Source organism: Protobothrops mucrosquamatus, unplaced genomic scaffold (genome assembly GCF_001527695.2).
Source record: "Protobothrops mucrosquamatus isolate PMUCROS unplaced genomic scaffold, P.Mucros_1.0 scaffold_7, whole genome shotgun sequence".
In the NCBI taxonomy this organism is placed as follows: Eukaryota; Metazoa; Chordata; class Lepidosauria; order Squamata; family Viperidae; genus Protobothrops; species Protobothrops mucrosquamatus.
In genome coordinates this window covers 23,636-47,276 of record NW_015386083.1, presented here as the reverse complement: position 1 = coordinate 47,276, position 23,641 = coordinate 23,636, and the positions used below count along the sequence as shown (strand labels likewise).

Below are 23,641 nucleotides of genomic sequence, written 5' to 3'. Positions count from 1 at the left end.
AATAAATAAATAAATAAATAAGAGAGTAAAAGAATTGAAATGGAAATGGGCTGGTCACATAGCAAGAAGAACGGATGGCAAGTGGACCAAGGCAGTCATAGAATGGATCCCACCTAATAAAAAAGCGTCCATGAAAGAGACCTAAAACAAGATGGGTCGACGACACCAGCATGCTTTGCAGGCCCAATTGGCAAAAGAAAGCTGAGGACCATATTGGTTGGAAACATGCAGAAGAGGCCTTCATCCTGCAGTGGATAGACCGTGGCTAAAATGACGATGATGAGTTGCACAAACAGGATAAACAAATATGCAGATACTGACTGCATAGATAGGATTTGCCGGTGACATTACCTGGGGGACGTCCATTTGGGGGCTCCTTTTGTGTCCCCGTGAAGTGGTACCCAGTTATCTACGTGTGGTCGCTCACTTTTAAGCTGTTGGGTCAGTAGGATCTGGAGCGTGTGACAGGAACTCACCCCGCCCTATGCAGAAGGGTCTCAAATGGGAGCCTGCTGATCGTCAGCCTGGCTTTCTAACCTTGTGAACCACCACATTCCACTACTATGAAGATTAAATCATGGTTTAGTGCATTATACCATATGGTTGGATGTTCACAACATTGGACACTGTAATAATCAATCATGGTTTAACAATTTAAGAGCCAGAATAGTTATGGCTTTTTGTTTTTAACTGCTCAATCAGTTGTCATTTCTTCAAGATAGACCAGACAAGGGTGCCAGAGTTATGGATGCTAATACAGGTAGTCCTTGACTTATGACCACAATTGAGCCCCAAATCTGGCTGTCCATTGTATGTGCAATAATTTACGCCAGCAACACAGTTCAAAGGCATCAATTCTTCGATCAGCCATTTTTAGTGTCCAACTCTCACACCTGTACATCCTAGTTATAGGGAAGATTTGAGACGAACACAAAAACTGATTTTCCTTTATTTATATCTCTTTGTATGGAGTTAATTGATCAGGGCTTTAGGGGGCAGTATTGAGCTATACCTATTGTCCCAGACTAGGGATTTAAAGGAACTCTTTCCAACTTCCTTAAATACATAATCCCTTTGGGTCACTGAGCCAACAGATTACAGAGCCAAGAAAGCAACTAAACTCTTTTTCAATCCATATATTTCCTCTAGGTAGTTTCCTTAATATATTTTTTTAAAATCTGCACATCTTTTTTATCTTTGTGAGCCCAGAAAAAATGATATACAGGTTTTTCTATAATTTGCAGTCAGTTTGTGGAGAAAGGCTTCTGATGCTTCTTAATTACAGTGATAACTTTTTAACGTTGCATCAAGACACAAAGGCATTCACTGAAGTGAGTCTACATCTACCCACATAAAAGCAGCCCGGCATCAGGGCTCGGAACAGTCAGAAGATATGAAACTGCTAAGTTTGGTTTCAGTCTTAGAACTAAATTTTCTTCTGACCTCAAAAAGAAATTCTCAAAGCACCTGGGTTGTGTTGCATGTTCGGGACACTCGAAGTGGCAATTTTGAACTTGGGAGTTTTTGAGGTCCAAATATTTTGCACATCCTTGTTTCAGGTTTCACACAGGATCAGCTGTAAATTTCCGCTGTCCAGTCATTTGACTCCAATCCAGGAACTGACTTACACAGCGGAAGAGTCCCAGATGTAATCTGGCAAAATTGGTCTCTATTAAAGACAGAAATAAAGCCATGTACACACATACACAATTTATTATTCTAACACAGTGTTTCTCAGTCTTGGCAACTTGAAGATAGGTGGACTTCAACTCTCAGAATTCTTCAGCCAGCATAGCCTTCATCTACTTCGTCTATTTCTTGGCCAATAAAGAATTCTAATTCTAACTCTAACTCTAACTCTAATTCTAACTCTAACTCTAACTCTAATAATTCTGATTCTACATTGGCTGCCCACTTTTACAACCCCTCTTAGCCTCATGCACAACCACTGTGAGTTTGCAAATTCTGGAATATGTATCCCAAAGGAAAATAATATAAAATAATCTGAATTCTGCTGGATGAGGCCAACGACCAGCTCTATCCATTATTCCGTTCACAAAGTGCAGAGACTTTGGGGTGTTTATAGCTACCTATAGCACTGTCAGCATATTTTCCTTATATATTTTTCAATAAATGTAAATGAAAGTGTGATGAAAGATTGCATAGGCAGCAATAAGGCTATTTTAAAAAAAGGGAAAGGCTGGTTTCTGTATTATAAATAAATGAGCATATCACGTAGCAAAACCTATGTAAAGGAAGCCATGTATCTTGTGTATAGGAAAGCATATGTATATAGGAAAGGTAAAATGCTCATTTATACAACCACTGTGCTTAGGTGTAGATGAGGAAGCTCTGTTTTAACTGAATATGGAAGGAAGGAAGGATTGCACAGGAGGAAAATATTCATATTCATAACTATCATAATAAACCAACACGTTCCATTCTATTGGTAATGATTGGCTAAATCTTTAAATTAAAAAGCAATAAGAAAGGCAACAGAGAAGCAGTCCATCATGGCTGCTAGCCAAATAAATATATTTTCTTTGACCTCCATTGATCATTAGGTGTGTTTTATTGCATTCCCAGCTTGGATTCCCATGAAACCTGGGAAAAGAAGGTGTCTGAATCTCTTTTTAAGAAGAGATGGGAGAACCATTTGTCTGAAATGGAATTGGGCTTCCTGCTTGAGCAAGGTGTTGGCCTAGAACAGTGATGGCGAACCTTTTAGAGACCGGGTGCCCAAACTGCAACCCCAAACCCACTTATGTATCGTCGGGTGCCAGGTGGCTGTGGCCCATTGGGTGGCTGTGGCCCATTGGGTGGCTGTGGCCCATTGGGTGGGCGTGGCCCATTGGGTGGGCGTGGCTGTGTTGGTAACGGCAGACTGGGTGGGACTAAAAAGTTCAATCAATCAATTCCAACTTTGCGAGATCTTTTTTTCCCCCGCAAGAAGTTGAAACTGATTGATTGAACCTTTTTTTTTTTGCACACGGCGGCGGAAGCCTAAAGCAAAAAGGTTTTATAAAACCCAGCTGAAGGCCTACAACTTGGGCGACGGCGCACGTGCCCACAGAGAGAGCTCTGCGTCCACCTGTGGCACGCGTGCCATAGGTTTGCCACCATGGGCCTAGAAGATCTCTAAGGTCCCTTCCAGATTCTATTCTATTCTATTCTATTCTATTCTATTCTATTCTATTCTATTCTATTCTATTCTATTCCATTCCATTCCACTCCACTCCACTCCACTCCACTCCACTCCACTCTAGAAGGACCTCCAAAGTCCTTTCCAATTGTTATTCTGATTCATATGAATATATTGAACAACAACAACAACAACAACAATAAACAGCATCCTTATTTTGATGCAATGATACAAATGTTTGATTTAGAGGTACTTATTTTTGTTTAGATAGCTACATTTCGGTCTTCAACCCAAGAGGCATTCCTTTCACAGAGAGTCAGAAATCAAAGCAGCATTCCAATTCCCTACCCCCACCCCACCCCATACAAATAGGCTAAGTGATTAGATTTTTCCATAGATAAGATTAAAGATCTGGAAGCGGCCTGGTGTTTTCAGAATGCTTAAACGTGGAAGAGATTCTTGCTTCCAATGAGACGCCTTTCCTTCCGGTCCTGGAACGCAGGCACTTTCTGAAATCCGTTTGAATATCTTTGAGAAGGAGGTTATAAAACAGGGGATCCAAGATGTTGTCCAACAGAGAAACGCACAACGTTGCGTGCTCGTAAACGAAGATCTCTCTCAGAGAGTCACAGATGGCGGTGGAAGGCGTCATGACTTCCAACAGGTATCTATAGCATGAAATTATCTGGTAAGGAGTGAAGAGGAGGAAGAAGGTCATAATGAGGAGAGAGATGAACCCAGAGATCTGCGTTTTGACTCTCTTCTCCAGAGATACCACCTGCCTGAGCTTGAAGAGGACGCTGATGTGGAAAAAAGCCATGAGAAAGAGCGGGATAATGAAAGAAAAACCCACGATGCTGACCCGAAACTTTGCATAAGGATAATTCAGGATGAAGCTGTCCACACAGGCCTTCCCTGGTTCAAACGTACGCATCTGCAACCCAATCCCAATGGTGCAAAGAGTCAAGAGCACCAGCCAAACCAGGATGCTAATCTTCACAGCGCCTGGAATGGTCTGCGCCTGGTGAAACCGGAGTGGGTGCGCAAGGCCGAGATACCTCTCCATGGCGATGAGACACAGAAAACTGTTTTTGGCGTAGAAATTTGTACGGAAAGCCACGCCGATGAAGAGACACGCTGCTTTTCCCAAGCTCCAGCGGTGATTGTTGAGGCTATAGTCCATCCAGAAAGGCAGGGTTAAAATCTGCAAGAGGTGAGCCACCACAAGGTTCATAATATAAACAGAAAGGACCACGGATTTCTTTAATTGGTAGATCAAAGCCCAAAAGGCCAAGATATTCAGAGGCAGGCCGAATACCAGTATTATGGAATACACGGGGATTTTAAAAGTCTTGGTGGCATTCAGAGGGATAAAAAGGCACTCGTTGCTGCTGCTATTATTCATGGTAGAAAACAGAGAGGTTTTCTACAAAGACTTGCTCGCATCACCTTCTCGACACCATCGCAAAGGCTACCTGCATCAGTTGGATTGTGTTGAACTTCAGGCTTGTCTGCAGAACGCTTGGGATACCGTAGTTCTGCAGTCAACACGTCCGTTAACTTTGCCTCAGTTTGGTCTTCTGATCCAAACCGCCTTTTAATTATCACAAAGAAACCAGGAAAAAGGAAAAAAATGAAAGTCAATTGAGATTTTCCTTGGTTTGTGAATAGTCAAATGCAGCAGCCTTAGGGCTAAGTAGAAATATTGTGACACCGTTCTCTCTCTCTCTCTCTCTCTCTCTCTCTCTCTCTCTCTCTCTCTCTCTCTCTCTCTCTCTCTCTCTCTCTCTCCCCTCTCTTCACTCAATAACCATCCATCTCTCTCAGCCTTCTCTCTGTGTTTCTTTCTCATCTATCTGTCTATCTATCTATCTATCTATCTATCTATCTATCTACCCATCCACTCATCCATCCATCCATTTCCCAGCCTTCTCTCTCTCTCTTTCTCATCTATCTATCTATCTATCTATCTATCTATCTATCTATCTATCTATCATCTATCTATCTATCTATCTATCTATCTATTTATCTATCTATCTATCTATCTATCTAACTACCTACCTACCTACCTACCTACCTACCTACCTATCTATCTATCTATCTATCTATCTATCTATCTATCTATCTATCTATCTATCTATCTATCATCCATTCATCCATCTATCTCCCAGCCTTCTCTCTCTCTCTCTCTTTCCTATCTATCTATCTATCTATCTATCTATCTATCTATCTATCTATCTATCTATCTATCTATCTATCTATCTATCTACTATCAATCCACCCATCAACCCATCCACCCATCCATCCATCTATCTCCCAGCCTTCTCTCTCTCTCTTCTCATCTATCTATCTATCTATCTATCTATCTATCTATCTATCTATCTATCTATCTATCTATCTATCTATCATCTATCTANATCTATCTATCTATCTATCTATCTATCTATCTATCTATCTATCTATCTATCTATCTATCTATCTATCTATTGATCCATCCATCCATCCAGGTGTAATTCTGACATATTATGCAAAATTATGCTGCACAGTTGCCTAGAACAAGCCTTGTTAGAGCTATATGTTATTGGTTTATTTTTTGATTTCAGTTTTTTTCTTCCCTTCCCCAGGGATTAAACAGGTTATTTTACAACCTCTTTTTTGTCATTATTTACGGTCTTATGGCTAAAAAAAATATCCAAACCTGGGAGCCAACCAATATGCTTCTTTTTCTTGCTATCCTATTGAAAACGACAAATCTTTGCATTAAGATCAGAATAAAGTGTATCTCAACTGCAAATTGAAAGCCAAGCAGTAAGATTTTTTTTTGTCCTTATAATAACTGGCACATTTCAGCTTTTCTGCTTCTCTTTCCAAGTATGAAAGTTTTATTTCAGTTCCAAAGAATGCAGCTTCTAGGTATCACCCAGCCATCCTTGTGCAGATAACATTTAGGAGGACAGAGTTGACTTTACAGCATCTCAGCAAGGTTCATTGATGCTGAGAGATGTAGTTAGGAAAGTAAATTAAGTTCCCTTATTTACTTAATTCAGAATGTTTGGCGGTTTCACTTCAGGTCTACAGTTCTTGTGGTAAAACGTCCAGCCTTAATAGATTTTTTTTTTCTAATGCAGAAAAACTAAAGGACTTCCCCCCATAATTTCAGGAGCTAAACATTAAATGCAAGGATTGGCTAAAAGCTCTGCACATGACATGAAACCATATTTGAACTTCTTTGCCTCCAAAGCATGGGAACAAGGTTTTGTTGCCCGATCTGTGAACCAGGCAGTTCTGGTTTGCTCAACACCTGCGGCTGACATAAATTGTGGTTCAGGATTCTGTGTGATCAAAATCATTAAGCAATAGAAGATTTGGGGGAAATCTCCTTGAGGAAGAAGGGGGTTCAGAAAAAATAGATAAATGGATGAGAGAGAGAAGAAGAGAGAGACAGACAGACAGACAGACAGAAACAGAGAGAGAGAGAGAGAGAGAGAGAGAGAGAGAGAGAGAGGTAGGGAGAGAGGGAGAGAAAGAGGGAGAGAGGGAGAGGGAGAGAGAGAGAGAGAGAGAGGGAGGGAAACAGACAGAGAAACAGAGACAAAGAGATAGGGAGATAGGTAGGTAGGTAGGGAGAGAGAGAGAGGGAGGGAAACAGAGACAGAGAAACAGACAAGGAGATAGGGAGATAGATAGGGAGGGAGGGAGGGAGAGAGAGGGAGGGAAACAGAGACAGAGACAGAGAGATAAGGAGATAGGGAGATAGGGAGGGAGGGAGGGAGAGAGAGAGAGAGAGAGAGAGGGAGGGAAACGGAGACAGGGAAACAGAGACAGAGAGATAAGGAGATAGGGAGATAGATAGATAGATAGATAGATAGATAGATAGATAGATAGATAGATAGATAGATAGATAGATAGATAGATAGATAGATAGATAGATAGATAGATAGATGATAGGTAGGGAGAGAGGGAGAGAGGGAGAGAGGGAGGGAAACAGAGACAGAGAAACAGAGATAAGAAGATAGGGAGATAGGTAGGTAGGTAGGGAGAGAGGGAGAGAGAGAGGGAGGGAAACAGACAGAGAAACAGAGACAGAGAGATAAGGAGATAGGGAGATAGATAGGTAGGTAGGTATAGGTAGGTAGGTAGGGAGGGAGGGAGGGAAGGAGGGAGAGAGCGAGAGAGATGTGTGTCTGAGAGAGAGAGGGAGATAGATAGATAGATAGATAGACAGACAGACAGACAGACAGACAGACAGACAGACAGACAGACAGACAGACTTGCACTCTTGTAAACAAGGTGTCAAACTGCAAGCCTAACAAAGGCAGGGATTCCTTTCTACTGTTCTTTCTAAGGCTATAAAAGAAAAAAAAAATACGTTCTGAGAAACAGTCCCAGCAAATTATGACTCCTAGCTATTTTCACCACAGGACACACTTGGCAGCCTCCCTGTTGGCTTTGAAGCCGAGTCAGGTTTTATTCCACAGTTTGAGAGAGAAAGAGAAAAATGGGCTGCAGAGTCAATCTGAATTGCTTTTATTTTTTTTCTGTTAGTTTTTTTTTTTTTAAAAACAACCATATATCAATAAATACAAATTAGGCACTCACCCAGCTTTTGCTGTTCCCCCCCAAAATAATTTTCCACCTGCTCACTCTGGTTGTCTTCATCTCTACTGAGTCACATCCTCCTTCTGTGGCTCTTCACCCGTACTGATTTGTGATGTGTACATGCAGATAGCGTGCAGAGGACGACCAGTAGTTCCAGACCTTGTAAATTAACCACAAAGCTTTATAGAAGTGGTCAGGTTTGTTTGTGTTCATAAAATGATGCATCTGTTTTCTGATCCTTGCAGGGAGAACCTCTGGCTGTTTTGCCTAGCATGGCTTGTTGCAAATGGGTTTTGCATGGCGGAGGGTTACATTCCACCCATGAAACCACGTAGGAGTGAAGTCCAGCCGGATGCATTTTCCAATGTACCAAAAATCAGTCCAATTATGATGCAGGAGATCTATGAGAACCTTCTACACACCTGACCACAACTTACAAGAGGCCAAAACAACGACCTAAGGAAGGCCTCCCAAAAACCAAATGCACAGGTATAGTCTAGGTCAGGGCTTTTCAACCTTTTCACCCATTGTACCACTTTTAGGAGATGGCAATATCCGAGTACCACCAGTCGCCTAGCAAGGTGCCAAAAACTTGACCCAAAAAAAAAAAAAGGAAAAAAGTGATAAAGTACAGATAGTCCTCGACTTACAACAGTTCGCTTAGTGACTGTTCGAAGTTACAATGGCACTGAAAAAAGTGCCCCACAAGCCACAGCCGAGCAAGACACCTGCCTGCCCGCCCGGCGGCGCTCTTCCTCCTATCCGAGGTTTTCATTGTGAGCATTTCTGTTGAGGATTGGCAGCGGGGGTGGGGTGGGGGGGTGTTTGGTTTTTATTCCCCCGTCTGCTGGGTGGTTGCAGCAGGTTTTGGTCACTTCACATGACCCTGGGACACTCTGACCGTCACAAATATGAATCAGTTGCCAAGCATCTGAATGTAAATCACAAGACCCTGGAGATGCTGCAACATTCCAGCTGATTGGCGCTTCTTCTGGGCTCAGCAGAAGCACCAGGATCAGCACTGAGCTCCAGCTGGACCCTGGCACTGATTCTGGCACTTCCGCTGAGCCCTGACAGCCCCAAAGAAGCACTGATCCTGGCGCTTCCGCTGAGCCCTGACAGCCCTGCAGCTCCAGCCATCTCTCACTCAGGCTTGTGCGGTGCTGCCACCGGTTCAGCTCATTCCCCTCCCCCGCTACCACTTTTCTAGGATGGTCGCATACCACCTGCCAGGTGCCAATGTACCACAGGTGGTACCCATACCACTGGTTGAAAAGCCCTGGTCTAGGTCAGGGGTGTCAAATTCAATTTCACTGAGGGACGCATCAGCATTGCTGTTGCCCTAGGGGAGGGCGGGTGGATGTGGCCAGAGTGGGTGCAGCCTACTGGGTGGGTGTGGATGGAGTGGGTGTGGACTACTGGGTGGGTGTGGCCAGTTCTACATCATTCGCATCAAAGGTGCCTATAGGGGCCTGGGCAGGAGTGGGACAGATCTGAGGGTCTCTTGCAGAAGGGGGTGGGACCGGGGCAAGTGCCAAGATGGCCACCACATTGGCTCCCAGTTGGCCTGGTCCAGGGCCAAGGCAGCAGGGGCCGTTCCCTCACTGTTTCCAGGATGGCTTCGTGGGCCACATGAAACCACTTCGCGGGCCTCATCCGGTCTTGTGTTTGACATGTCTGGTCTAGGTGGTACCTGGCTCAATAATAGTAATTGTGAAAGGGTCCTAGTGGACAATCACTTAAAATTGAGCCAGCAAGTGTGCTGCAGCTGCCAAAAAAGCCAACACAGGCTGCATTAACAGAGGGATAGAATCAAGATCACGCGAAGTGTTAATTCCACTTTATAATAGCAACAAAGATGATTAGGTGCCCGGAGGCTAAAACATATGAAGAATGGTTACAGGAACTGGGCATGGCTAGTCTAGTGAAGAGAAGGACCAGGGGTGACATGATAGCAGTGTTCCAATATTTGAGCGGCTGTCGCAGAGAGGAGGGGGTCAACCTATATTCCAAAGCACCTGAGGGCCAGACAAGGAATAACGGATGGAAGCTGATCAAGGAGCGATTCAACCTAGAAATAAGGAGAATTTTTCTGACAGTGAGAACAATCAACCAATGGAACAGCTTGCCACTAGAAGTTGTGAGATCTTAATCATTGGAGGCTTTCAAGAAGAGACTGGACTGCCATATGTCAGAAAGGGTATAGGGCAGTGATGGCGAACCTTTTAGAGACCGAGTGCCCAAACTGCAACCCAAAACCCACTTATGTATTGTCGGGTGCCGGGTGGGTGTAGCCCATTGGGTGGGCGTGGCTGCGGTGGTAACGGCAGACTGGGTGGGACTAAAAAGTTCAATCAAGCAATTCCAACTTTGCGAGATGTTTTTTTTTCCCGCAAGAAGTTGAAATTGACTGATTGGAACCTCTTTTTTTTTGCACATGGCGGCAGTGGCCTAAAGTGAAAAGGTTTTATAAAACCCATCTGAAGGCCTAGGACTGGGGCGACGGCACGCGTGCCCACAGAGAGGGCTCTCAGTGCCGCCTCTGGCACCCGTGCCATAGGTTCGCCACCACTGATATAGGGTCTCCTGCTTGGGTGGGCGATTGGACTAGATGACCTACAAGGTCTGCTGGAATTGATTAGGGGACTGGAGGCTAAAACACATGAGGGACGGTTGCTGGAATTGGGTATGTCTAGTTTAACGAAGAGAAGGACGAGGGGGGACATGATAGCCGTGTTCCAATATCTCAGGGGTTGCCATAAAGAAGAGGGAACCAAGCTATTCTCCAAAGCACCTGAAGGCAGAACAAGAAGTAATGGATAGATGGAAGTCTCCCTCGACATCTCTTTCTCTCTCTGCTATAGAGAGAGTAGACTCCACCCAGTTTCCCCATCCTGCTTCCATCTGCTCTTGGGCTGATCCAAATCTCCAAGCCAGGGTTAAACTTAAAAACCTGGTAGGCAGAAAGGAGATCTGGTTTGAAAGTACCAGACTCACCAGCAATGGAGGACGGCGTCCAGGAGCTGGAGATGAGGAGAAGGCATGTGCATATCAACCTCAAGTGGTCAATAGGTATGGATTGACACCACACATTAGATGCCACCTGATTGCCACACTGACCAAAAGGTTGTAGAAGAATTAAATTTTATCCACAGCAAAAGCAAGGTTGAACTTCTGCTTAAGGAAGGACAACATAAGGCTGCCTCAGATATGGTCTGGGGATCAGAGGAAGGCCACATCATGACGACACAACAGAAAAAAGAGGTTGTGGGTTCAGGCTAGCATGAGGTGCAAAGGAACAGAACAGAATAACAGAGTTGGAAGGGATCTTGGAGGTCTTCTAGTCCAACTCCCTGCACAAGCAGGAAACCCTGTATCATTCCAGACAAGTGGCTGTCCAGTCTCTTCTTAAAAGTCTCCAGTGATGGAGCAACTTCTGAAGGCAAGCCATTCCACTGGTTAATTGTCCTCACTGTTGGGAAGTTTCTCCTTAATTCTAGACTGCTTCCTCTCCTTGATTAGTTTCCATCCATTGTTTCTTGTCTTGGCTTCGGGTGCTTTGGAGAATAGGCTGACCCCCTCTTCTTTGTGGCAGCCCCTCAAATATTGGAACATCTCACCCCCCGTCCTTCTTTTCATTAAACTAGACATACCCAATTCCTGCATCCATTCTACATATGTTTTCGCTTCCAGTCCCCTAATCATCTTTGTTGCTCTTCTCTGCACTCTTTCTAGAGTCTCGACACCTTTTTTACATCGTGGCGACCAAAACTGGATGCCATATTCTAAGTGTGGTCTTACTAAGGCATTATATAGTAGTACTAATACATCACGTGTATTCCTTCAAAGGGAGGAAAGTCCGTTTAAGTCTCATAAGTAACATAAGATAGTGTTGAAAGAAAAATCTCCATCAGGGTCCAGTCCAAGCTGGGAATAAACAAAATGGAGACTGCTTTAGAAAGAAGGTTGCAGTTTATTGAAGAGGAGAGCCAGAAAGCAATGTGGCTCTGGGAAAGCTGAACACATGTAGTAGGGAGTGGTGGGTTTTTATACCTTCTTGGGCTTTTGTTTGGAGTTGTTCCTGTGGCATGAACTTTGACCTGAGTCTGAGTGTGCCTTTCTGGTTTTCTGATGGTTGTGGGTTAATCCTATTATGTCCGAAAGGTCATATCCTGCTTCCCAGGGGGTGTGGCTGATGAGTGTTGGATTTTTTTGGTGTGAGGGATTGTTGATTCTAAGGATCTTTATCTTTCTAATCCAAGTTTCCTGGCTCCAATCTTTCTGACAAGATTATCACATCTGCATTTCTGCAGACCTGGTTTCTGTTTGGGGCAGAGAGACTTGGGGGGGGGTGGGGGTGCTGCCTTTAAGATCCTTTGTACCACTTTACAATGCCTTGGCAAGGCCACACTTGGAATACTGCATCCAGTTTTGGTCACCACGATGTAAAAAAGATGTTGAGACTCTAGAAAGAGTACAGAGAAGAGCAACAAAGATGATCAGGGGACTGGAGGCTAAAGCATATAAGGAATGGCTGCTGGAATTGGGTATGTCTAGTTTAATGAAGAGAAGGACGAGGGGGGACATGATAGCAGTGTTCCAGTATCTCAGGGGCTGCCACAAAGAAGAGGGAGTCAAGCTATTTTCCAAAGCGCCTGAAGGCAGGACAAGAAGCAATGGATGGAAACTAATCAAGGAGAGAAGCAATCTAGAACTAAGGAGAAACTTCCTGACAGTTAGAACAATTAACCAGTGGAACCACCTGCCTCCAGAAGCGGTGAATGCTCCAACACTGGAAGTTTTTAAGAAGAAACTGGACAGCCATTTGTCTGAAATGGTATAGGGTTTCCTGCCTGAGCAGGGGGTTGGACTAGATGACATCCAAGGTCCCTTCTAACTTAATAATAATAATAATAATAATAATAATAATAATAATAATAATAATAATAATAATAATAATAATAATAATAATATTCTGCCTTTTAATATTCCCAAAATATTTCTTTTTCGGGAGGGGGTCTGACTTCCCACAGTAAAGAGTCCATCAATGTGACATTGTCCAGAGTCCTCTGGCAACCGATCCTTTCAGTCCCCAAGTTAACTTGCCTTCTTCATGCGTTAAGGAGCTTAAAGGAGGCTGGATTACTGATGGATTTTCTCATTCGTTCCAGGAAGTACCGGAGAGGGGTGAGTCTGAGAAAGCAAAAGGACAAACCCCTGTGAAGACCTAGCAAAAGGAAGGAGGAAAAAGAGCAAGAAGATGAATCAGCTGACATCCCAAGAGATTGGATAGGGAACAAGCTCTTCCCTTCTCCTGTGGGTCTGCGTGGAAATGGGAGGTGAGCCAATGAATGTTTTATCTCAATATATTGAAGGACTGTTTCAGATGAGCCAATAGAGGAGAGGCTTTCAACCTGTGGTCGTCGCAGGGGGTCCACAAAGACTTGAAGAAATGTTGTGATTTAAATCTTGAGTTGGGGGGGTCTTGGGGGGTCCGTGGCCATGGTCCGTGGCCACAAACGTATTTAAAGGGGGTCCGTGGCAAAGAAAAAGATTGAGAACCACAGCAATAGAGGAAATCTAACTTTCTTTCAGAATTTCAGTTATTTCTACAAAATTGACTTGTTTTAAGAATTTAGGATAGAGACTAACGGTTGGCCTTGGGCTCACTATAAATCCACAGTATGAGCCCTGTTCACTCAACTGACTGGTTTTTATTGATTTATCTGTCCGGTAATCAAATATGTACAGTATGTTCGATGTGCTGATTTTCTGAATTTAGATGTATCTCCATGTATGTTATCGACAGATACTAACAGGCAAGGAGATGACAGTAATAATACAGCTAATCCTCGACCTATAAACATAACGAGCCCAACATTTATGTCGCTAAGGGAAACATTTGCTAAGTGAACTTTGTCTCCTCTTACGAACTTTCTTACTACAGTTGTTAAGTGAATCACTGCAGCTGTTAAGTTAGCAACACGGTTGTTACTTGAATCTTAACTTCCCCGTTGACTTTATTTGTCAGAAGGTCTCAAAATGGGATCACATGACCCCGGGACACTGCGACCGTCATAAATAGGAACCAGTTGCCAATCATCTGAATTTTGATCACGTGATCTTGGGGATGCTGAAAAGGTTGTAAGTATGAAAATGAGTCCTAATTCAGTGATGTTGTAACTTGGAATGGTCACTAAATGAACTGTTGTAAATCGAGGAGTATCTATACACTCTTTTACAATTTTTGAACTTAATTTTTGCTTGGCAACTGGCTCGTATTTATGACGGTCGCAGTGTCCCGGGGTCATGTGATCCCATTTTGAGACCTTCTGACAAACAAAGTCAAGGGGGACGCCAGATTCAATTAACAACTGTGTTGCTAACTTAACAACTGCAGCGATACACCTAACAACTGTGGCAAAGTAGGTCGTTAAATGGAGCAAAACTCACTTAGCAACAGAAATTTTGGGCTCAGTTGTGGTTGTAACTACTATCTGTGCAAAATGTGTTTTTGCCTGTCTCAGTTATACAACACTCTCTACTCTATAATAAAGAATAGAATAGAATAAATATTGTCCCTTTAAATGTATACTAATCAGCAGACTTTAAAATGAAATTTCATTGCATTCAGCATTCAAAGGGTAACCTTTGTCATGTTTATGTACCCTACATAAACATGACAAAAAATTATACATATGCCCCCCCCATACACAAATATAATACAGAGAAATAACACAGTCTAATCAGGTCCATCTGTGAGACTGTGCAAAAAAGCAGATGTGGTTGTGTTGGGCAATGTTATAGATTCATTTTCAGTTGCATTTCCACAGATTCTGTTCAATTTTCAACCCAACAATCCTTCAGCAGGCAGAAAGATGAGCCAGCCAATCTGTGCTTTGCTGATGGGAAAGTCCTACGGACAATATGGCTGACAAGTGATGCTGTCCTTGCAGTTCCATTGTGGGAGGAGTTAAGGAAGGTGATTGGTGGATTTCCCTGGTTCTGTTTTCTTTCTCTCTCCCCTAGTGGTGGGAAAAAGAACTGCAGGCAGTCCTCGTTCAGCAACCGTTCATTCAGTGAATGAGTGAGTTCAAAGTTCACAATGATGGTACTGTGTGAGTGGGCTTATGACCGTTCCTCATAGTTGCGGCTAGTGCAGCATCCCCTAGTCTTGGGATCATGATTTGTACCTTTGGCAACTGGCTCACCATTACAATATTGTGATTTGTGTAACTGTGAGAGGGACCTCGGAGTCCTAGTGGACGAACACTTAAACATAAGCCTGCAGTGTGGGGCAGCAGCCAAAAAAGCTAATACAATCCTTGCTTGTATAAACAGGCATAAAATCAAAATTACGTGAACTATTAGTATTGCTTTATAAAGCCTTAGCAAGGCCACACCTGGAACACCGCATCCAGTTTCGGTCACCACATTACAAAAAAGATGTTGAGGCTTTGGGAAAAAGTGCAAAGAAGAGCAACTAAGATGATTAAGGGCCTGGAGACTAAAACATGCAAAAAAAAAAACAAAAACAGTTGCAGGAATTGGGTATGGCCAGTGTAGAGAAAAGAAGGACTAGGGATGACATGATAGCAGTATTCCAGTATTTGAAGGGCTACCACAAAGAAGAGGGGGTCAACCTATTTCCCAAAGCACCAGAGGGCAGGAGAAGAAACAGTGGATGGAAACTAATCAAGGAGAGAAGCAGCCTAGAATTAAGGAGAAACTTTCCAACAGTGAGGACAATTAACCAGTGGAACAGCTTGCCTCTAGAAGTTGTAGGTACTTCATCACTGGAAATTTTTAAGAAGAGACTGGACAGACACTTGTCTGAAATGGTATAAGTTCTTCTGCTTGAGCAGGAAGTTGGACTAGAAGACCTCCTAGGTCCCTTCTAGCTCTATTCTGATTGATTGATTGATTGATTGATTGATTGATTGATTGATTGATTGACTGACTGACTGATTGATTGACCATATAGCAGCATCCTGCAGTCATATTATTGCCATTTGCCATTTATTGCTGGCTTCTGAGAAGCAACATCAATAGAGAAACCAATAGGTTTCATGGACAGAGAGGAAGTAGTACCAGTAGTAGTAATAGTAATAGCAATAGTAGTCTCTCTCACTTCACACTGTACCTATTTCCCAATAACATTATTTTAGCATTAAAGCATGGGAATTGTCTTTAAAACAAATGAGACCATGGTTCCATCTAGAATAGAATAGAATAGAGCTGGAAGGGACCTTGGAGGTCTTCTAGTCCAGCCCCCTGTTCAAGCAGGAGAACCTATACCATTTCAGATAGGTGAATGTCCAGTCTCTTCTTAAAAATTTCCAGTGATGGAGCACCCATGATTTCTGGAGACAAGCTGTTCCACCGGTTGATTGTCCTCGCTGTCAGGAAGTTTCTTCTTAATTCCAGGTTGCTTCTAATAATAATAATAATAATAATAATAATAATAATAATAATAATAATAATAATAATAATAATAATAATAATAATAATAATAATAATAATAATAATAAAGTTGGAAGGGACCTTGGAGTTCATCTAGCCCAACCCCTTGCTCAGGCAGGAAACCCTATACCGTTTCAGACAAATGGCTGTCCACTCTCTTCTTAAAAACTTCCAGTGTTGGAGCATTCACCGCTTCTGGAGGCAGGTTGTTCCACTGGTTAATTGTTCTAACTGTCAGGAAGTTTCTCCTTAGTTCTAGGTTGCTTCTCTCCTTGATTAGTTTCCATCCGTTGCTTCTTGTCCTGCCTTCAGGCACCTTGGAAAATAGCTTGACTCCCTCTTCTTTGTGGCAGCCCCTGAGATATTAGAATACTGCTATCATGTCCCCCCTCGTCCTTCTCTTCATTAAACTAGACATACCCAATTCCAGCAACCGTTCCTTATATGCTTTGGCCTCCAGTCCCCTAATCATCTTTGTTGCTCTTCTCTGTACTCTTTCTAGAGTCTCAACATCTTTTTTACATCGTGGTGACCAAAAATGATCTCTCCTTGATCGGTTTCCAACCATTGTTTCTCGTCCTTCCCTCTGGTGCTTTGGTGAACAACGTGACCCCTTCTTCCTTGTGGCAGCCCCTCAGATACTGGAACACTGCTATCATGTCTCCCCTATTTCTTCTTTTCTTTAGACTAGCCAAACCCAAGTCCTTTATGTTTTACTGTATGTCTAGTTCTCTATGTTTTTTTTCCTGGACACCCCAAAGCCTTGCCTTCAGCAAATAGACCAGTGATGGCGAACCTTTTAGAGACCGAGTGCCCAAACTGCAACCCAAAACCCACTTATGTATCATCGGGTGCCGGGTGGGCATGGCCCATTAGGTGGGTGTGGCCCATTGGATGGGCGTGGCTGTGGTGGTAACAGCAGAGTGGGTGGGACTAAAAAGTTCAATCAATCAATTCCAACTTTTTTCCCCGCAAGAAATTGAAATTGATTGAACCTTTTTTTTTTGCGCACGGCGGCGGAGGCCTAAAGCGAAAAGGTTTTATAAAACCCAACTGAAGGCCTAGGACTGGGGCGATGGCGCGCGTGCCCGCAGAGAGGGCTCTGCGTGCCACTTGTGGCACGCGTGCCATAGGTTCGCCACCACCAAAATAGACACTTGCGGTGCCTATTTGTTTATGGATGTCTCCCTTCTGCCGAATCGAATTATATGGGACTTCAGCTGCTTCAATAACAAAGTCTAACGTTCTTGGGAGGGGCAGGAGACAACAGAGTCACTCTGCTAATTTTGCAAAAAGCCCATGAGTGATGCAAATTTCCTTGAGCCAGCCAGGAACTTTCCTCCCAAATGCAAATCTTTTTAGTTAATTTACCATTTATAATACAACAGTTAACTGTTTTATTCTCTTTACCATTTTTTCCTGATGGAAAGTGATGCAAAACTGAAAAGCATCTGGTTCTATCCTAGATTTGCCCGGTAAAAAAGGATCACTTTTAAGAGTTTACAAATGTGGCAAAAAAAAAAAAAAAAACCCAAGCAATGTCTGGGGGCATTATACAGGTAGTCCTTGAGTTACCACAGTTCATTTAGTGACCGTTCAAAGTTACAACAGTATTGAAAAAAGTGACTTATGACTGTTTTTCACGGTTACGACCTTTGCAGCATCCCCATGATCATGTGATCAAAACTCAGATGCTTGGCAATTGGTTCATACTTACGACCGTTGGTATGTCCCAAGGTCGTGTGATCCCATTTTGTGACCTTCTCACAGGCAAAGTCAATGGGGAAGCCCGATTCACTTAACAAGCAGGTTACTAACTTCTCAACTGCAATGATTCACTTCACAACTGTGGCAAGAAAGGTCATAAAGTGGGGCAAAAATCACCTAACTAATGTCTCACTTAACAACAGAAAATTTGGGCTCAATTGTGGATGTAGGTTGAGGTCTACCTGTAAAGCAAGCTACATAGGAAGAGTGGACAATTTTTTTTGCGGCTCAGGGCTGCATATTGTGAAGAAATTCAGGTTCAGAGAAATGATATATTTGTTCTATCGAAGGGGACAACTGTAAGATTTTCAGCCCAATTTTTCCCATTTGAAACCCAGTCCAATGAGATTTGAAAAGCATCTTCTAGACCAGACGTAGGCAACCTTGGCTCTTTTATGACTCGTGGACTTCAACTCCCAGAATTCCTGAGCCAGTCACATGACCCCAGGACATTGCAACAGTCATAAATACAGGCCATTTGTGACCATAGGGATGCTGCCACGGTTGTTAAGTGTGAAAAAAGGGTCACAAGTCGCTTTTTCCAATGCCATTGTAACTTTGAACGGTCACTAAATAAATTGTTGTAAGTTGAGGACTACCTGTATATCCAGAGAAATAACAGGAATGAACATTTATGGAATTCAATAGAGATCTTAGCAAGTTCACCGCAGATTATCCATAAGCAATATTTGATCAAACAAGAGAAATAATTTTTGAAGATATCTGAAGGTATTTGAAAGCACACACACATCCATCCGGTTGAAATTGGTGAGAGATGATTGTTTTGCACAGTGAGTATTTAGTTTCCAACAAGGAGAGAATATTTGTAGCTCAGGTTGAATTATGGAGTCCTTTGAGCTTGTTGTTTTCTTGCAGACGTTTTGTTACCCAATTAGGTAACATCATCAGTGCTAGAAGGAAGACCTGGGGTTTGCTCTCTTTTTACGAGGGAAATTCGGAAATAAACCTCCGTTTGGTTATCAATGACTGACAGATGTTCAATGTTCTGACAGATACAGAACTTTTATTACGCACTTAGAAAACTGCAACATTACATTACTTTTCGACATAATCGCCATTCAAATTGAGGCACTTGCCGTAACATCTTACAAGATTTGAAATTCCTTCTGCAAAAAAAATATCCCGCCTGGGAATGAAGCCATCCTGTAACAGCGTCATGAACCCATTCGGTGTGTTTTGTGCTCCTCAGAAAGGAGTTTTAGTACCTAGCGAGCACAGAACTTGCGTTATCCCAAATTTACTGTCACTATCTTGTACAAAACAGTCCGAGAAATTTGGGGAAAGTGTAAAGAAAATGCAGATATTGTGAACCGACGGACTTCACGAATCTTTTTGTCAATTTCATCGCTGACTGCAGATAGCCAGCCACTTCTTGCCTCATCGTGCACGTCAGTTCATCCATCTTTAAACACGCAACATCATTGACGTACGACACCTTCACTCATCACGTTTGGTCCCTGAACATTACACGGTTTGCGATGAATCGCAGCTGCCGAAAATCTTTTCGCACGCAGGAATCGTATGACTGTACGGACTTCACATTTGGAGGGATTTTCTATGGTGGGGTTCATTTTTCAATTGATCTAGCGGACGAGTCAACTGCAACACAACCTTCTCTTTCCACTCCTCACTGTCTACTGAACTACTGCACACAGCGCCATAGGACAGGCGTCGCTATCCCTGCCTATTTCTCGCACATGCTCAAACGGAGGTTTATTTCTGAATTGCCCTCCTATATGCTAGTGGCTTGCCCTGTCAGTGTTGGTGGGATTGTTCCTGGCATTTTTCTTGATTAGGCTGTTATTTACTGTTTGTCTGAGTTGGTAGTTCCTTGACTGGAGTATTATTTGCTTCTTGATTGTTAATCTAGTATTAATCTTTTGTTCATCTGGGTGTTGATAGCTGGTGAGGAGTTGTTTGGCTCTTTTTGTTTCCTTTTCGGCTGATTGTTTCCTTTGAATGGTAAGTACATGTTATTTATCTCTATGTGTCTGTGGATGGCAGATTTGTCTGAGTCCTGGGTTCCCAGGAATTCTCCAACATTTTTGAACCTGGCTTGGTCTAGAACAGTGATAGCGAGCCTTTTAGAGACTGAGTGTACAAAAACTGGCCCTGCCCCTGCTCCACCCCCTGCCCCGCCCACACACCACCTGCCTGCAGAGCCACTCATCGCCTCCAGGGCCGCCGCAGATTGCCCAGGCAGCCCAGCAGCGCCATGGTGGTCACGCCCTCTGCCTGCGCCCCGCAGCATCAACTGTGCATGATGGGGCGTGAGGGCAGAGTCTTGTCTACGCTGCCTGGCTGCCATGTCCTTGGCTGCGCTGCTCCATTTGGGTCACGCTCGGGGGCGACTCTCCTCCAGGGGGGCTGCTGGTGAGAAGGGGGTTGTGAGGGGAGGCAAGGCTGGGGCAACGGCACGTGTGCCCACAGAGAGGGCTTTGTGTGCCGCCTCTGGCACCCGTGCCATAGGTTCACCCCCACTGGTCTAGAATGCTCACAGTTTCCCAGTCGAAACTATGGTTAAGTCTGTCGATGTGTTGTGAAATTAAGGAAATTCACATTGTCTTCTGACTGCTAGTTGGTGTTATTCGGTTTCCCTTTCAGGAACCCTAAAAATTGTAGTTTTTTTCCCCCCCACCTTTTGGAGAAAGTTTAGGTTTAGCATCTGTCTCTTTTTCTTATAGCTACCCTTGAACGGTAGTGCAGGCTTGGATTAACTTTGCCTGGACAGATGGCAGCTGATTATCAGAGAAGAAAATCTGTGGGGATGAGAAAGCCAGATTTTCTTTCGGCTTCTCTCGTGTAAGAGAAGAGACCTCAATTTGCCAGTTGAAGCAGAAACAGAAAAGACTCACCAGCTAATATGATTACTCTCCTTTAATTAACTAGACCCAGAGAGAACTTCAAAGTATGGGGGCGGGGTTGTCATAAACATGACAGTCACGTCTCAACTCTGCCTTTGTTCGTCATGCAAATACGGACGTGTCTCTACGAAGACATTATGTCTGTTAGCGCAAGAAAGGATCTGTATTTGCAGATTACGCTCCTTGCAAATTCATGTTGATTTTCCAGATATCCTAAGACTCCCCCCCCCTTTTTTTTTCTTTTTTTTTTTCTGTTGTTCCAGCAAGGCCAACTTCAGGGAAATATACTGCTCAAAAAAATAAAGGGAACGCAAACTCCTTCAGTTCCATGTTAAAATGTTCCCTTTATTTTTTTGAGCAGTATATATTTGTTACAGGTAGCTAGACTAACTCTACCTATCAGGACTCTGGGGAGATTTGGATTTAAAGGCCTTTAAAAAAAAAAAAAAGTACTTTGGAGAAATATCTATGGAGGGTCTTAGTCAACCAGGTCATGATTGTCCCAAAGTTGCTTTTTCAAAAGGCAACTGGACTTTTTTTTTTCTCTTGAAGACATTTTGCTTCTCATCCAAGAAGCTTCTTCAGTTCATCTGCATTACTGAAGAACTGAAGAAGCTTCCTGGATGAGAAGTGAAATATCTTCAAGAAAAAAAAACAAAGGAAGTCCAGTTGCCTTTTGAAAAAGCACTTCTGGGTGCTTTGGAGAAAATGGCACACACGTATTCTCCCTGTCTGCAACTCTTTGAATCAAGTGTACCTTTTCCTGGGACCTCATAGCTTCCCACTGATTCCAAAGCACCATGGTTTTGCTTCTGAAGCGGAAATATGGCACCACACTAGTATCGATGTGAGGCAGGTCTCCTTTGAACTGAACTGACCTCCTGTTGACTTTATGGACAGGTCCATGCAATTTTCTCGAGAACAAGAAGGAAGGAAGTGATTTGCCCTTCCTTTCTTCTCAAGCATTTGTTGATCTGCTAGTCTAGACTCTAGGCCAGGGCTTTTCAACCTTCTCACCCACTGTACCACTTTTAGGATATGGCAATATCCGAGTACCACCAGTCACCTAGCAAAGTGTCAAAAACTTGATGACCCCCCCCCCAAAAAAAGGAAAAATGTGATAAAGTACAGGTAGTCCTCGACTTACAACAGTTCGCTTAGTGACTGTTCAAAGTTACAATGGCCCTGAAAAAAGTGCCCCCCACGCCACAGCCAAGCAAGACACCTGCCTGCCCACCCAGTAGCGCTCTTCCTCCTGTCCGAGGTTTTCATTGTTGTGAGCATTTCTGTTGAGGATTGGCAGCGGGGGTGGGGTTGGGGGTGTTTGGTTTTTATTCCCCCTCCGTCTGCTGGGTGGTTGCAGCAGGTTTTGGTCACTTCACATGACCCTGGGACACTGTGACCGTCATAAATATGAATCAGTTGCCAAGCATCTGAATGTAAATCACAAGACCCTGAAGATGCTGCAATATTCCAGCTGATCAGCGCTTCTTCTCGGCTCAGCAGAAGCACCAGGATAAGTGCTGCTTTCTAGGTGATGGTGCTTCTTCTGGGCTCAGCAGAAGCGCCGAGCTCCAGGTGCAGCCTGGCGCTGATCCTGGTGCTTCCATTGAGCCCTGACAGCCCTGCAGCTCCAGCCATCTCTCGCTCAGGCTTCTGTGGTGCTGCCACCGGTTCAGCTCATTCCCCTCCCCCTCCCACTTTTCTAGGATGGTCGCGTACCACCTGCCAGGTGCCAATGTACCACAGGTGGTACCCGTACCACTGGTTGAAAAGCCCTGATCTAGGCAAAGCCTCGGACTTCCCAAATGTACCAACAAGGTCGATCCCATTTAGCTTTCCTGATCATCGAGATGGATGGAGCAGCTGCTGGAGGCAGGAATCTGTCTATCTGTCTGTCTATCTGTCTGTCTGTTGCCTGCCTGCCTGCCTGCCTGTCTACCTATCTATCGATCTATCGATCTCTATTTTTTGTGTTCCTTCACACAATGTTGACTGCTGGTAATTGCCTGGACAATAGTTTTCTTTGCCAAGATTTCAGAAATGTCTGCCATTGCTTCCTTCCTACGGATGAAAGAGAGCGGCTGACCTAAAGTCATCCAACTGGCTTCATCCCTAAGATGGCACTAGAGCTTACTGTCGGCTGGTTTTTAGCTGGGTCTCTTAAGCTGTCTGTCTGTTTATCTATCATCTATATATCATTTGTCTGTCTGTCTATATTTGTCTCTATCTGTCTTTCTGTCTCTATCATCTATCTGTCTGTCTGTCTGTCTGTCTGTCTGTCCGTCCGTCCGTCCGTCCGTCCGTCCGTCCGTCCGTCCGTCCGTCCATCCATCCATCCTCCTCTCGCCTCTCTTAAATCAAACTCTTATAAAGATTATCTTAATTGCCTGGAAGATATTGGCAGTCCTTCAGATCCCTTGGAGACACACATTCAAGCCTTCAAAGGTCCACATCACTACTTTGAATTGCAGTCATCAAAAGTAGATACAAGTAGGGTAATATGTAATATGGACAGGAATTGAATGGAATGGAATAGAATAATAATAATAATAATAATAATAATAATAATGGACTTCCGGTGGCACGGCGCGCCGATGGCGGCTCTTTTCGGAGCCGTCCGCTTGGGAAGGCGTCAGAGCCAGCATGAACAGCGGTCAGCAGCTGTTCAGCGGCTTGGAACCTTGTGCCCCGGGAGAAGGGGTCGAGGTGAGTACTCCTGGATAGGAGTAGAGTCCCAAAAGCTCTCCCTTCATCTCGGGAGAGCGAAATTGGGTACTCCTCC

General features: G+C 43.7%; 1 protein-coding gene across 1 annotated transcript; it reads right to left on the bottom strand.

Annotated features, from left to right (window-relative positions):
* Window positions 1–3,545: 3,545 nt before the first annotated feature.
* Window positions 3,546–4,547, bottom strand: LOC114922612 (G-protein coupled receptor 4-like). Its single transcript, XM_029284308.1, has one exon. It carries the CDS (start codon window positions 4,545–4,547, stop codon window positions 3,546–3,548), a length of 1,002 nt encoding a protein of 333 aa, XP_029140141.1.
* Window positions 4,548–23,641: the final 19,094 nt, after the last annotated feature.

Bases quoted from the DNA above. Each gene is read 5' to 3' on its own strand.
- LOC114922612 (XM_029284308.1), bottom strand. From the start codon at position 4,547: ATGAATAATAGCAGCAGCAACGAGTGCCTTTTTATCCCTCTGAATGCC.